The sequence below is a fragment of the Impatiens glandulifera genome, unplaced genomic scaffold, assembly GCF_907164915.1.
Source record: "Impatiens glandulifera unplaced genomic scaffold, dImpGla2.1, whole genome shotgun sequence".
Taxonomy (NCBI): Eukaryota; Viridiplantae; Streptophyta; class Magnoliopsida; order Ericales; family Balsaminaceae; genus Impatiens; species Impatiens glandulifera.
Window position 1 is genome coordinate 1 of NW_025919072.1, and position 15045 is coordinate 15045.

Sequence of the window (15045 nt, forward strand, 5' to 3'; positions counted from 1 at the left end):
GTTTAGTTTTTCCGAAAAGAAAATGATCATCTCTTCTCCCGCCGCTGCGTTTTAGTAAACGGTCAAGTAATTGTCGTTCCAAGAAACCAGCGACTTCTATTATGTCGACAGGAGCTAAGAGAACGAGAACAATCAATGAATCAGAGGCTAGGTCCAAACATTGATAATCTTGACAAGACTTCATCTCTTGTCCGTGAACCCAATTTTGTAGCAGTTGATATTATAGTTTCGTTTGAACCAGAGCAAGGTGCAGTTCTTACCCTTGCTGCTGGTGATGCATCTGAAAAGGCCCTTTCTATGTCAGTCGAAGAGCCCCCTGTTTCCAATCCTGTCCCAATATTGTCCGTAGTGACTGGAAAGCTTGTTCAGCCAGAACCCACGCCAGGACTCTTTGCTAGACCCCTTTCTACTCATGAATTAATGCGTTCCACAAGAAAGGCTGTTGGAACCACGTTTGGGGAACCAAGGCCTACTCCAAAGCCTGTTGAGGTTATTGGAAAATGGAAGGATGTTACAACCGACTCTAATGAGGAGGTTTTTGAAGAAACATGCATTGTCAACCTTATGATGGATTAGGCCAATATAAATGCTGCTGAAAAGATCAAGATCTTTGATACTTGGGTCTTGAACAAAATGTCTATTAAGTATGATGAGGTCATCAAGGAAAAGGCATAAGAAGTCAATGGTTGAATCTAGTGAGCACTGAAAAGAGAGTCCTGAAATGGGCTAAGACATCGAAAGTTAATGAAGCTCTTAAGAGAAAAGAACTAGTTGAAGCAAATTTGAGAGGAAGAGCTCTCTTTCCGATTCTTCAAGCCATAAGAGACAATTTCTATCCTCTTGAGAGGAATGCTAAGGCAGAGGAGAAAACTCTGAAAAGACTAGACGAGATTATGCAAAATTACATTTCTATCGTTGTTAGGTACATTCATGGAGCAAATTGCTCCGGGTTAGTCCATTTGAAAGTTTCTTAGATGAAGATGAACTTATGGATCTTCCCGATGACCGGATGTTGCTGAAGATGAGTAAGTTGTTGTTCTTCTTATAAAATTGGGAAGTTTCTCAGCTGAAGAAAAACGTCTAATGGCTCAACCCAGAATTGAGCAAATCGTGGAACCCGTTCAATCCAATCCCATTATCGAAGAAGAAGAAGAAGTTGTTAAGGAACTCATTCAAGCCCTTGTTACCCAGGAAAAGGAAGTGTTGGAGTCCCCTGTTCTCGAAGCAAAGGCATCTCCAGAAAAGGAGGATGAAGTAAGTCAGCCTAATGAAGCTAGATCTGAGGGGGAACCTTCAAAAGACAAGGAATCAGAGAAGAGTTCATCATCTGAGGGGGAACAAGCTAAAAATGATGAATCATTAGAAGGGCTTCCGTTGTCTCAATGTTTCATTCCAGGATCACCCAAGCCTCGACCGTTTCCTGATATCTATGCTGCGAATATTCATGATGATATTGCCAATCTTCCTCATCATTCAGACGAGTCACCCGGTCCGGTTCACAAGGTACGTGAAGATTTTGTTGATGATGAAGAAGAAGGAAAGTCTGAAAGTGATTCAGAGAAGAATGGACCCAAGAAGTCCATGCAAGTTCACACCCATATCAGTCTCATTTAGACCGCTCCAGCAGATTCTCAAGAGATTTCATGTAATGAAAGATCATCTGCTGGTGGTACAAAGCTTATGAAGTCTATGACAACATTAATAGTAAATTGTTAATTTATTCTTGTATTACTTTTCGTTTTGGATTTAAAAAATAGTAAATTGTAAATTAATTTGTTTAAGGAGAAGTATGAGATTCAAATTAGTTGAGTGTTTAATGTCAAGACAAGATTGGTGATCAATGTTTTGTTAGATCTTGAGTTTGAGTAAAGAGTTGTCAAGAGATATCTAATTTATTTGTTATATAGTAATGATAAAAGTTCGTCTGGGGTCTTCTCAGTTTTCGACCCTTGTCTTATTTTGAGAAAGTAGACAACGAAAGTTTGTCTTGGGTGTCCTTGATTTTTTTTTTATAAATATTTGATTTTGAAAAATTGACGATAAAAAATAATTTTTCATTAAATATTGAATTATAAGAGCTCAAGTAGTTAAATATATATAAGTTAATTTAATATAATGTATAACTAATTTATAGAAGTTAATTAAAATATTTTACCATTAGAAACTTATATTTGGCTTGTCTTATTCTGAATTGAATGTTTAATTATTTGTTCAGAAGTATTTGTGTTAGGGTTATAAATGGCTTTTTGGGTTACTTTGAGTAGGGTCGTCATAATTTGGGGCCAATGCAAATTTAAATTTTTGGAACCCTAAAATAGTAATTTTTTTTTAAAAATTTTAATAATATAAAATGAGATATAAATGGTTAATATATTATAATACGGAAATAAAAGAATAAAAATGAGATAAAAAAGCTATATATATTGTATAATATATATTTAATATTAAAGAAGAAAAAAAAGAAAAAATAATATTAATAATATAATACTATTAAATATATAAAAAAAAAAAAAAAATTAAGCCACCTGCAAGTGCATAAATTTTAAGTTATTTCAGCCTCACTTTGAGTGGCTAAAAACAATCATATATTTACTAACGATACCTTAGTGTAATCTTCTATGAGGTTTCATACAAAATAATAATAAAAATAATATATATTAGGTGGGGATATATAAATTAAAGCGACTCCATTTTTTTTCAACGCGTGAGTACCTAAGAACCCTAGTCCTTTTTGCATAATATTATACATTTCAAGAAGATAAGACAAAGTTTTGTTTCTTTATTATTATTGTTATTTGCATGAGGGGTTATAAAAACATTAATTTATGCAACCTCTCTCTATCCCTCTTTGTATTAAAAAATAGATTAAATAAAGTTTTCTTCATTAGTTAAGGTTAAGGTTATGTTTGATGATTATTGGAATTAGGATTAAAAATTTATTATCAATTATTTGTCTGATGAAATATTTGACCTAATAATAATTAATTACAATGAAACTAAAGTGTATAATTTTCAGTTTGACCTCCTTTTACATTTAAAATATAAAAACAATCAAATGAATGATTTGATTGGTAAAAACATAACTAGAAAAACAGATCAAACTTAAGTGTCCGTTCAAATTTGACCTCCAAGTGAGGTGAGCGCACTAATAATAATTTATTATTAGAATTATAACATTCCGCATGCATGTTAATTAGTTAACTTATTATTAGTGGTCCTCCTCCACATATATATAAAGCCACTGCCTTAAACTCTCTTTCATATCAATCATTTCTAAATTGTATCTTAACTCAAACACAATTAAACTGCTGCTCTACCTCTAACTCGATCAATCGATCATTAAGTATCTTATTTAAAAGGAGCGATCCAAATAAAATGTTTAGTTTTTCCGGAAAAGAAAATGATCATCTCTTCTCCCGCCGCTGCGTTTTGGTTAACGGTCCGGTAATTGTCGGCGCCGGCCCTTCAGGCCTTGCGGTCGGTGCATGCCTTAGGGAACAGGGCGTCCCGTTTGTGGTCGTTGAAAGAGCTGATTGTATAGCTTCTCTCTGGCAAAAGAGGACTTATGATCGTCTTAAGCTTCATCTCCCTAAGCAATTCTGCCAACTCCCCAAACACCCATTTCCCGATCACTTCCCGGAATATCCCACCAAGAAACAGTTCATCGATTACCTCGAATCCTACGCAAACAAGTTCGACATCAAACCGCAGTTCAACGAGTCCGTTCAGTCCGCTAAGTACGACGAGGCCTGCCGTCTATGGCGCGTCAAGAGCGTCTCCAATTTGGACGGGTCGGAGGTGGAGTACATCTGTCAGTGGCTGGTGGTGGCCACCGGCGAGAATGCAGAGTGCGTCGTGCCGGAGATTGACGGTTTGAAGGAATTTAACGGCGAAGTCCTCCACGCATCTCAGTATAAATCCGGCGAAAGATTCTCAGGGAAGAAAGTCCTCGTTGTCGGTTGCGGCAATTCGGGAATGGAAGTCTCTCTGGATCTCTGTAACCACAATGCAGAGCCGTCAATGGTGGTTCGCAGCTCGGTAAGTTACCCCAAATACCACCGATATAATAATATAAAAAATATACACTTAATTTCATTTTGAATTAATTATTTGATTGATTGATTGTAGGTTCACGTATTGCCAAGGGAAATATTGGGAAGATCGACCATAGAGTTGGCCACCCTGATGCTGGCGTGGTTGCCTCTGTGGCTAGTGGACAAGATCGTGCTCTTGTTTTCATGGATGATATTTGGAAACATGGAGAAATACGGGCTCAAGAGGCCAAAAATGGGTCCCTTAGAGCTCAAGCAGAACGCCAACGGGAAGACGCCCGTCCTAGACATTGGCGCTCTCGACAAGATCAGATCCGGAGAAGTTAAGGTTGTTCCAGGAATCAAAAGGTTTTCATCGGGAGGAGGATCCGTGCATCTCGTCGACGGTCGAACGCTAGAGATCGATGCGGTCGTTCTTGCAACTGGGTACCGTAGCAACGTCCCATACTGGCTTCACGAAACAGAGTTTTTCACAAAAGACGGATTCCCAAACACTCCGTTCCCAAATGGGTGGAAAGGAAAGGCCGGTCTTTATGCAGTTGGGTTCACTAGAAAGGGTCTGGCTGGTGTATCCATAGATGCATTGAAGATCTCTCAAGACATTGCCAAAGTTTGGAAACAAGATTTGCGGCAGAAGAAACACAAAGCTCCTCGACTTAGACGGTGCATTTCACAATTCTAATCAAAATTAAAACACCCATTCTTTTATTTTTTCTTCACATACAAATATACAATACAACTAGTGATTTTTCAAAACACTAAAACGAAAAATTATTTATTTATTCATTCATTTTCCTTTGTAAAGTACCCAATACATCTTGTAATTCTATTGTTCAACTTTTTATAAAATAAGCTACCATCTTTTCACAACAATTATATTGTTTCTTGTTATTTAAATATCCATGTTCATATCTTTCATAACTTATAACAAATTTATTTATGAACAATAATCTATGTGTTACAAAAAAAAACACAGTATAATCTGATATTAGTAGTTGAGGTTGAGTCATAGTCTCCCAAAAATATAATATATACTCGCACTTGATAAGAAAAATAATATTAACTGATAGGATCGGCATTATCAATAGAGATGGGGGTTTGGCTAATAATGAATGCTTATGAAAAACGGTTTGATAGAAATACTGTCAGGGATTAATATCTCTTTCTATTATACGCAAATTTGTGTAAACACTTGAAACAGATTCAAGTCGGAATTGTTTACTTGGGTTTGAAGCACAAGATGAAATATGAAAAGATGACAGAAAAGAAGAACACATCAGTTTGTTTATGGATGTTCGGAGAAACTCTCCTACGTCACCCCTTCTTCCAACCACCGGAAGGATTCACTATATGATGAGAATCAAATACAGTTTACACACACTTAGCTCACTATTGAACATAACACTTTCTGTTCAATTACAAGAAGATGAAGAATATCACTCAGCTAATGGTGTTTTGATTCTAGCTCTCTCTCTCTCGATTCACATAAAGTACAATCAGAAACAAGCTTCACAAAATAACTTCAGTAAGAAAAGTGATTGAGTAGTCTCTCTCTGCAAAAATCAGAATGCTTGTTCGTAAGATTGGTTAAGGCAAAATTCGGTGTTTCGTCCGTTGCTCTATGGATTGATTAATACTGAGCAGGAGCTAACGGTCGAATCTTCAAGAATGATACGTGGCGCCCTTTCATTGGAAAGCCTCCATTGTACACAACAGGTTCTGAGCATAAGGATCGTAGCCGTACCGAACTGGTAGTGCGCCGAATATTCCATCAAGGATGTACCTGCAAAACGGATAATGTGAGGAAAATTCTCTTACGTGGTATTCCTTGATTGGATGCATATAGCTGTTGTACTAATCTTCATAGGAAAGTGGAGCAGAAGTAGGGTACAACTATAGCACGTGGGTAGGAGAAATGCTAGATTCAAGCGTACTGCTTGAACAGAGCATTAGACGTATTTCAGTTAGACGGATTTGGGAAAATCAGTCTAATGAAATAAGTCAACTCCTTCTAATGAAAAACGTCTATTAGACCGCCTGGTCTAATATAATTAAACTCGCGTCTAATTTACATAACCATTAGACGGGTACGTCTAACTCCACTGAGTTAGACTACACGTCTAATTCCGGTTCTACCTCAGACTAATCTGAAGGAGTTAGACTCACGTCTAACTTTCACTTATTAGACAACCCGTCTAATTAAAATAACCATTAGAAGAGTACGTCTAACTCCACTAAGTTAGACTACACGTCAAATTCCGGTTCTACCTCAGACTAATCTGAAAGAGTTAGACTCACGTCTAACTTTCACTTATTAGACAACCCGTCTAATTAAAATAACCATTAGACCGGCACGTCTAACTCTACTGAGTTAGACTGCCCCGTCTAATTCCGGTTCTACCTCAGACTTTTCTGAAGGAGTTAGACTCACGTCTAACTTTCTCTAATTAGACAACCCGTCTAATTAAAATAACCATTAGACCGGCACGTCTAGCTCCACTTAGTTAGACTGCCCCGTCTAATTCTGGTTCTACCTCAGACTTGTCTGAAGGAGTTAGACTCACGTCTAACTTTCGCTAATTAGACAACTCGTCTAATTAAAATAACCATTAGACCGGCACGTCTAACTCCACTGAGTTAGACTGCCCCGTCTAATTCCGGTTCTACCTCAGACTTGTCTGAAGGAGTTAGACTCACGTCTAACTTTCGCTTATTAGACAACCCGTCTAATTAAAATAACCATTAGACCGGCACGTCTAACTCCACTGAGTTAGACTGCCCCGTCTAATTTCGCGTATTCATTAGACCATCCGTCTAATTTCTTTATGTCTATTAGACTTACACGTCTAACTCCGATGAGTTAAACTGTACGTCTAATTCTATTAGACTCACGTCTAATTCCGTGTATTCATTAGACTACCCGTCTAATTCTTTACACATCTATTAGACTTACACGTCTAACTCCGATGAGTTAGACTGTACGTCTAATTCTATTAGACTCACGTTTAATTCCATGCGACTATTAGATTGCCCATCTAACTCCGTTGAGTTAGACTGTGCCTCTAATTCCATTAGACCTGCATCTAATTTTATGCGAATGAAGATCAAAATCGGTCTAATGACCCTCATTAGATCCAAGTCTAATAACATATTGTCTTAATACACCTGTATCAAAACTCATAGATTATTTCATCATCAAAATATCAGTGGGTAAATTATTTCAACACTTAGTCAAAATAATTTGACCCAACAATTTCCCCCTTTTTGATGAAGAAATTGCAAACCTGCATACATATAACAAGACATGCATTCATCCAATAAATAAACAAACAGACAACATGCAAGTAATCATTTCAAAAACATCCATGTTAATCACATATGAGTTTTTTCAGAAGAAACACTCAAAACGTTGTTCAATGTAACCATGATAAGTTTACCAAAAACATAATAAAAACATTCAAAATAGATACAAAAAGGCGTTTTAATCATTAGTCTTCTTCTTCTTCCTGGTCATAACTTCTGGACGGGATACACTTCAACCTAAGATGCTTCTAAGACAACAGTTAGAGGGGAGTTGGAGTTTTCACTTTTTCGTTTCTTAGACTTGAGCGTTTCCACTCTTTGAATATAATCTACCACTTTCTGGTAGTTCAGGATCTTAGAAGGGAGGGGGAAACTCTTACCAGGTTCGTTCAAACGATGATAGGGAAAGGAACTGAGAGGACCATCAAAGCCGAAGATCTTCTTTCTAGCTACAACCATTCTGACAAGATTCCCGAAGAGGAAGCTTGTCCAGTTCACAGGAACACCCCTGGTGATAGCCACCATTATTTGAAAGACCTTCGTACAATACTTGTAGGAGGTTTCTTTAGACAGAAGGGATTTAGAAATGATATCACTAAGAAGAGCATATTCAACCTTCAGAAGGTTTTTCTTTCCATGAATATCTACTTTAGGGGAATCGGAAAAGACTTTTATCATCGAAATCATGAGGTTAGGGTGAGTGGTAGAGAAATCATCAATACCTTCTGTTGGGAGATGGAAAAACTCACCAAAAGATTTTTCTGTGAGCCATACCATCTGGCCCATTACTGCACCAGCAATGACATTATCTTGATAGAAGCTAGCGGTTTGGAAGAATTCGTTTACAAGTTGTTCATGATAGGTTTCATGAGGGGTGAGGAATCTTCTCAGCCCTGAAGCTTTCAGAGAATCGAACATCCTTTGCATGCCCGGAGATTCAAGAGTGGAAATAGATTGAAAGTCCACCTGAATCGATTTTGGTCGGAAAGGCAGCATTTTGATTTGATGAACAAGGGATTGAGAGATTCAAAGGGTTCGATTTCTAAAGAGAGAAAGAGAGATTTCAAGGATCTTCTAACCTTTTAGAGAGAATGAACCTATTAATACCGGGGTTTTAATCATGAAGAAGAAAACTAATGATTACTCTACCGTCAAGAATTTCAAAAGACAGTTCCCAGTAAACAACATTTAATCTTAGCATGAAATAGAACGTCTAATGCTAAGTGTACAAGCAAAAGATGTCAGAAATATTAGTATTTCTTGCATATTGAGAAACACGTGTCTTCAATTCTTTTGAGGAATGACTAATTTATTTTTCGGCGGGAAAGAGAACTTAGACAGACATCATTAAAGGATAGTTGTCCTAAATGCCATAAGATGAAGAGTCTAATTACACAAGTAGTTAGACGTTTTATTCTCCTTTTCACATTTTCAACTTCTTTTTGAAAATCAGTCTATTAGACGTGTGCGTCTAATTGTGCTATAACAGCGCGTGCGACACGCGTGTCTGATTAGAAGTGAGCATCCTCTTGCTCATGACGTAAAAGCGTCTAACGTCTATTAGACGTGTCCGTCTAATAGATGCATCCGTCTAATCAAGCAGGTTAAAATAACCAAGACAATGATTTCATATAAAGATGAAACTGTTAAGGGAGATGTTCGTCTAAGTAGTTGTGTTTCTCAAACTCTGAATCCTTAGGACAAGTTAAGACCTCCGTCTTTCATATCTGTTCAGTTTCATTTTGAACAATACGTTCCCCCTCAATTTGTGCACACAATTACGTCAATCAAGATCAACAAGACCTAGCATGTTTCTAAAATGAGAAAACTTAGCTTCTGTTAGAGGTTTCGTAAAAATATCTGCAGTTTGTTGATCTGTAGGAACATGTTCAAGACGGATTTGCTTCTGATTGACGTGTTCTCGGATGAAATGATGCCTGATTTCAATATGCTTTGTCCGAGAATGTAGAACAAGATTGTAGGATATTGCGATGGCACTTGTGTTGTCGTAGAAAATTGGAGATTCATCAGCCTCAATCCCATAGTCTATGAGCTGTTGTTGAATCCACAAAATTTGAGAACAGCAACTACCAGCTGCAAGATACTCTACTTCAGCTGTAGAAGTTGCCACAGAAGTCTACTTCTTGCTGAACCATGTGATTAGACGATCTCCAAGGAACTGGCAAGTTCCACTTGTGCTTTTTCTATTAATTTTGCATCCTGCATAATCTGCATCTGAGAAACTAATTAAATTGAAACTGGAATCCTTCGGATACCACAGTCCCACATTTTGAGTTCCCTTCAAGTATTTAAGAATACGTTTAGCAGCAGTAAAATGAGAGAGTTTAGGATCATCCTGAAATCTGCCACAGACACCAACAACAAATTGAATGGTTGGCCTGCTAGCGGTTACATATAGTAAGGAACTTATTAGTCTTTTATATGCTGTAACATCTACACTTTGGCCACCTTCATCTTTATCCAATTTGACCGAGGAGCTCATAGGAGTAGCTGCTGCAGAACAATTCTCCAAACCAAATTTCTTTAGCAGTTCTTTGGTGTATTTGGCCTGGTTGATGAGAGTTCAGTTTTCTAGCTGACGGATTTGAAGTCCAAGGAAGAATGTAAGTTCTCCCATCATGCTCATTTCAAACCTATCCTGCATCAGCTTGGCAAATTTCTCACACAATTTGGGAATAGTTGACACAAAGATATTGTCATCAACATATATTTGAACAAATAATATATGAGAATTTTTAGCAAATCTAAACAAGGTTTTATCCACTGTTCCAACAACAAAATCATGATCAAATAAGAAATTGGTTAAGGTGTCATACCAAGCTCTAGGAGCTTGTTTTAGACCATGCAATGCTTTGTTAAGCCTATAAACATGATTAGGTAAAACATGATCAATGAAACCAAGGGGTTGCTCAACATATACTTCTTCACTTAATTTTCCATTTAAAAATGCACTTTTCACATCCATTTGAAAAACTTTAAAATTCTTAAATGATGCATATGCTAGGAAGATTCTGATTGCCTTTAGTCTTGCAACAGGTGCAAAAGACTCATCAAAATCAATATCTTCCTCTTGTATGTATCCTTGAGCAACTAAACGAGCTTTGTTTCTAATGACTAGGCCATCTTCACTAAGCTTGTTTCTAAAGACCCATCTTGTTCCTATAACTGACTTGTCAGTTGGTCTAGGAGTAAGATACCACACTTTATTTCTATCAAATTGGTTTAACTCCTCTTGCATAGCATTGATCCAATCTGGATCAACTATAGCTTCACCAATTTTCTTTGGTTCAATTTGAGAAATAAATGCAGAATTGGCCATTTCATCCATCAACTGACGTCTTGTCCTTCGAGGAGAAAAAGGGTTACCAATTATCAGTTCTGGTGGATGATTTCTGTTCCATCTGAAGTTGGAACCAAGGGGACTAGTCATCTGAACCGGTGACACCGCGACATCCAAACTCTCAACATCTTGTTGAACAAGAGTTTGTACATCTGGTTGAGCTTCAACCGGATCAGCCACAGGATCAGATAAAGCCATCCGCTTGTCCAAAGTTTCTTCTTCTTCACTTACAGACTCAAGACTAACCGCTTGTAGTCTGTCAACAAGATCAATAGGTTCTTTGGATTTGCTGTCAACAGGCTCATCAAAAATTACATGAAGGGATTCTTCAACAGTCTGTGTTCTTTTGTTGTATACTCTGTAAGCCTTTCTTACTGATGAGTATCCCAACATGAATCCTTCATCTGCTTTAGCGTCAAAAGCAGTCAAATAAACCTTTCCATTGTTATGGATAAAACATTTACACCCAAAAATCTTAAAGAAACTGTGGGAATTCTCCCATAATACAGTTCATAGGGAGTTTTATCAAAACGTTTGTTGATTAATGACCGGTTTTGAGTATAACAAGCAATACTAATGGCTTCCGCCCAGAACCTCTGAGGAACATCTGATTCAGCAAGAATAAATCTCGCTGCTTCCTTCAAAGTTCTCACTCTTCTCTCAGCAATGCCGTTTTTTTGTGGAGTTCTGGCACTAGACAACTCGTGCCTAATCCCAGTCTCCTCAAGATAAGATGATAGATATTTGTTAGTGAATTCAGTTCCCTGATCACTTCTGATACATGTGATATTTAGAGATTTCTGATTCTGAGTTCCTTTAAATATCCTAATCAAATTTTCAGCAGTTTTATCTTTTGATGGTAAAAATGCAACTCATATAAAACGTGAAAAGTCATCAATAACAATTAAGGCAAATCTCATTCCTCCTACACTTTTTACAGGAATTGGACCAAAAAGATCCATATGTAAAAGTTCTAGGATACTGCTGGATTGTGATTTCCCTTTGCTTTTGAACGATGAGCTGCCCTGTTTGCCTATTGGGTAAACCAATAACTAAATTGTTTGAACAAATATTGTTGATGGTTTTAAAATTCAAGTGGTTCAGACGTTTATGCCATAACCATTTCTGGTCATTTTTGGCAATCATGCACATAGGATCAGATGTTTCTTTTTGCCAATTCATTTTATATGAGTTTCCTACTCTACTTCTAGTTAATAAAATGTTTCCCTCTTGATTTTTAACTAAACATGCATGAGTTTGAAAATCTACTGACAAACCGTTATCACATAGTTGACTGATACTGATTAAATTATAACACAAATTGTCAACTAGTAGCACATCATTCATGGTTAGGTTACCATGGATAATCTTACCCTTACTCATGGTCTTACCCTTCTTGTTGTCACCAAATGTGATCTTAGGTCCAGAGCAGTCTGAAATATCAGTGAGAAGTCGTCTGTTTCCAGTCATATGCCTAAAACATCCGCTATCAAGATACCATACAGATTCCTCTAGTCCTTCATTTATTTGTACCTACATAAATAAATATTTACATTCTTTTGGTACCCACCTTTAATTGGGTCCTCGATCAGTCAGTCCCTTATGAATCCATATTTGAGTTATTCTGATGGATTTCCCATTCTGTGTTGTGATTAATGCATAGGTTTTTAACTTAGCAGATGACTTCCTGCTAGCCACTGATCCTTTGACTTTTGAAGAAGATTTTCTTTTAAAACTCCTTGACATTGAGTCAGGTTTTAAATTACCAGACTTATTATCCTTTTCAAGCTTTTTCTTAAGCCAACTAACAATTGGTGGAACATAAACTATTTCATTTTTAAAAGCCACTTCTTCATGAATAAGATCAGATTCAATGTCAGTCATACTTCCTTTGACAAAACTTATTGACTTAAGTTTGTCATTTGGCTTTGACTTTTTGCAGGACAGGTTATGATCATTGCTATCAAATCCCAATCCGGACCTAGATCCAGCAGGTTTCAACATGCTGATCTGATATTTGACAGCATCACCAGATCTTGTCCATGCACTGACTATGTAGTTCAGTCTCTTGTTTTCAGATGAAAGAGTTTGAATCTGTTCCTTGAGCATCTCATTCTCAAATGAGATCTCTGTTAAGTTTTCATCAAAAACATTTGATTCGGGTTCTTGCTTTGAAAAGGGAACAGTTGATTCATATTTAACTTTCATTGCATAAAAGAGTCAGCTAACTTTTTGTACTCAATAGTCATTTCATTGAGTACATTAGTTAGCTCCTCGTTTGTAAATTCTGGTACAGAGATATCATTTACCTTAGATTGGCCATCTGCCATTAGGCATGTTACAACTTCATTCTCTTTTTTGGTGGGAGAGTCCTCAGTATCACTGTCAGCCCATCTGGATTTATTCTGACTACAAATGAATGCGTTATGGTTGATCTTTGCTTGAGGGCTCACTCCATGGATCCGGCTGAGCTTGTTCTATATTTCTTTTGCATTGGAACATGACTTAATCTCACAAAATATCTTTGTGTTGAGAGACTGGAACAGAATGTTCTTAGCAACATTGTCCAGGTTGTTGGTAACTTTATCTTCAGTGGTCCACTCACTTCTTGGCTTTGAGATCTTTATGGGACCATTGGTGATGACACTCTACATATCATAGTCAATAGAAGCCAAGTGAGCTTGCATTCTTACCATCCACACATCATAGTTGTCCTTTGACAGAAGAGGAATTTCATTGATGCAAGACATACTTTGGATTGTTGATGCTTGAGAATAGAAACCTGGTTCTGATACCAATTGATAGGATCGGCTTTATCAATAGAGACGGGGGTCTGGCTAATGATGAAGGCTTATGAAAAACGGTTTGATAAAAATCCTGTTAGGGATTAATATCTCTTTCTATTCTACGCAAACTTGTGTAAACACTTGAAACAAATTCAAGGCGGAATTGTTTACTTGGATTTGAAGCACAAGATGAAATATGAAAAGATGACAGAAAAGAAGAACACAAAAGTTTGTTTATGGATGTTTGGAGAAACTCTCCTACGTCACCCCTTCTTCCAACCACCGAAAGGATTCACTATATGATGAGAATCAAATACAGTTTACACACACACTTAGCTCACTATTGAACAGAACACTTTCTGTTCAATTACAAGAAGATGAAGAATATCACTCAGCTAATGGTGTTTTGATTCTAGCTATCTCTCTCGATTCACACACAGTACAATCAGAAACAAGCTTTACAAAATAACTTCAGTAAGAAAAGTGATTGAGTAGTCTCTCTCTGCAAAAATCAGAATGCTTGTTCGTAAGATTGGTTAAGGCAAAATCCGGTGTTTCGTCTGTTGCTCTATGGATTGGTTAAATATTGAGCAGGAGCTAACGGTCGAATCTTCAAGAATGATATGTGGCGCCCTTTCATTGGAAAGCCTCCATTGTACACAGCAGGTTCTGAGCACAAGGATCGTGGCCGTACCGAACTGGTAGTGCGCCGAATATTCCATCAGGGATGTACCTGCAAAACGGGTAATGTGAGGAAAATTCTCTTACGTGGCATTCCTTGATTGGATGCATATAGCTGTTGTACTAATCTTCATAGGAAAGTGGAGCAGAAGTAGGGTACAGCTATAGCACGTGGGTAGGAGAAATGCTAAATTCAAGCGTACTGCTTGAACAGAGCATTAGACGTATTTCAGTTAAACGGATTTGGGAAAATCAGTCTAATGAAATAAGTCAACTCCTTCTAATGAAAAACTTCTATTAGACCGCCTAGTCTAATATAATTAGACTCGCGTCTAATTTACATAACCATTAGACGGGTACGTCTAATTCCACTGAGTTAGACTACACGTCTAATTCCGGTTCTACCTCAAACTAATCTGAAGGAGTTAGACTCACGTCTAACTTTCACTTATTAGACAACCCGTCTAATTAAAATAACCATTAGACCGGCACGTCTAACTCCACTGAGTTAGACTGCCCCGTCTAATTCCAGTTCTACCTTAGACTTGTCTGAAGGAGTTAGACTCACGTATAACTTTCGCTAATTAGACAACCCGTCTAATTAAAATAACCATTATACCGGCACGTCTAACTTCCATGAGTTAGACTGCCCCGTTTAATTCCGGTTTTACCTTATACTTGTCTGAAGGAGTTAGACTCACGTCTAACTTTCGCTAATTAGACAACCCGTCTAATTTAAATAACGATTAGACCGGCACGTCTAACTCCACTAAGTTAGATTGTCCCATCTAATTCCGGTTCTACCTCAGACTTGTTTGAAGGATTTAGACTCACGTCTAACTTTCGCTAATTAGACAACCCG

The 15045-nt window shown here is 37.4% G+C and overlaps 1 protein-coding gene across 1 annotated transcript; it reads left to right on the forward strand.

Annotated features, from left to right (window-relative positions):
* The first annotated feature begins 3375 nt into the window (after positions 1–3375).
* LOC124917398 (probable indole-3-pyruvate monooxygenase YUCCA9) lies at positions 3376–4734 on the forward strand. Its single transcript, XM_047457845.1, has 2 exons — positions 3376–4038; positions 4129–4734. Exons 1-2 carry the CDS (start codon positions 3376–3378, stop codon positions 4732–4734), a joined length of 1269 nt encoding a protein of 422 aa, XP_047313801.1.
* Positions 4735–15045: the final 10311 nt, after the last annotated feature.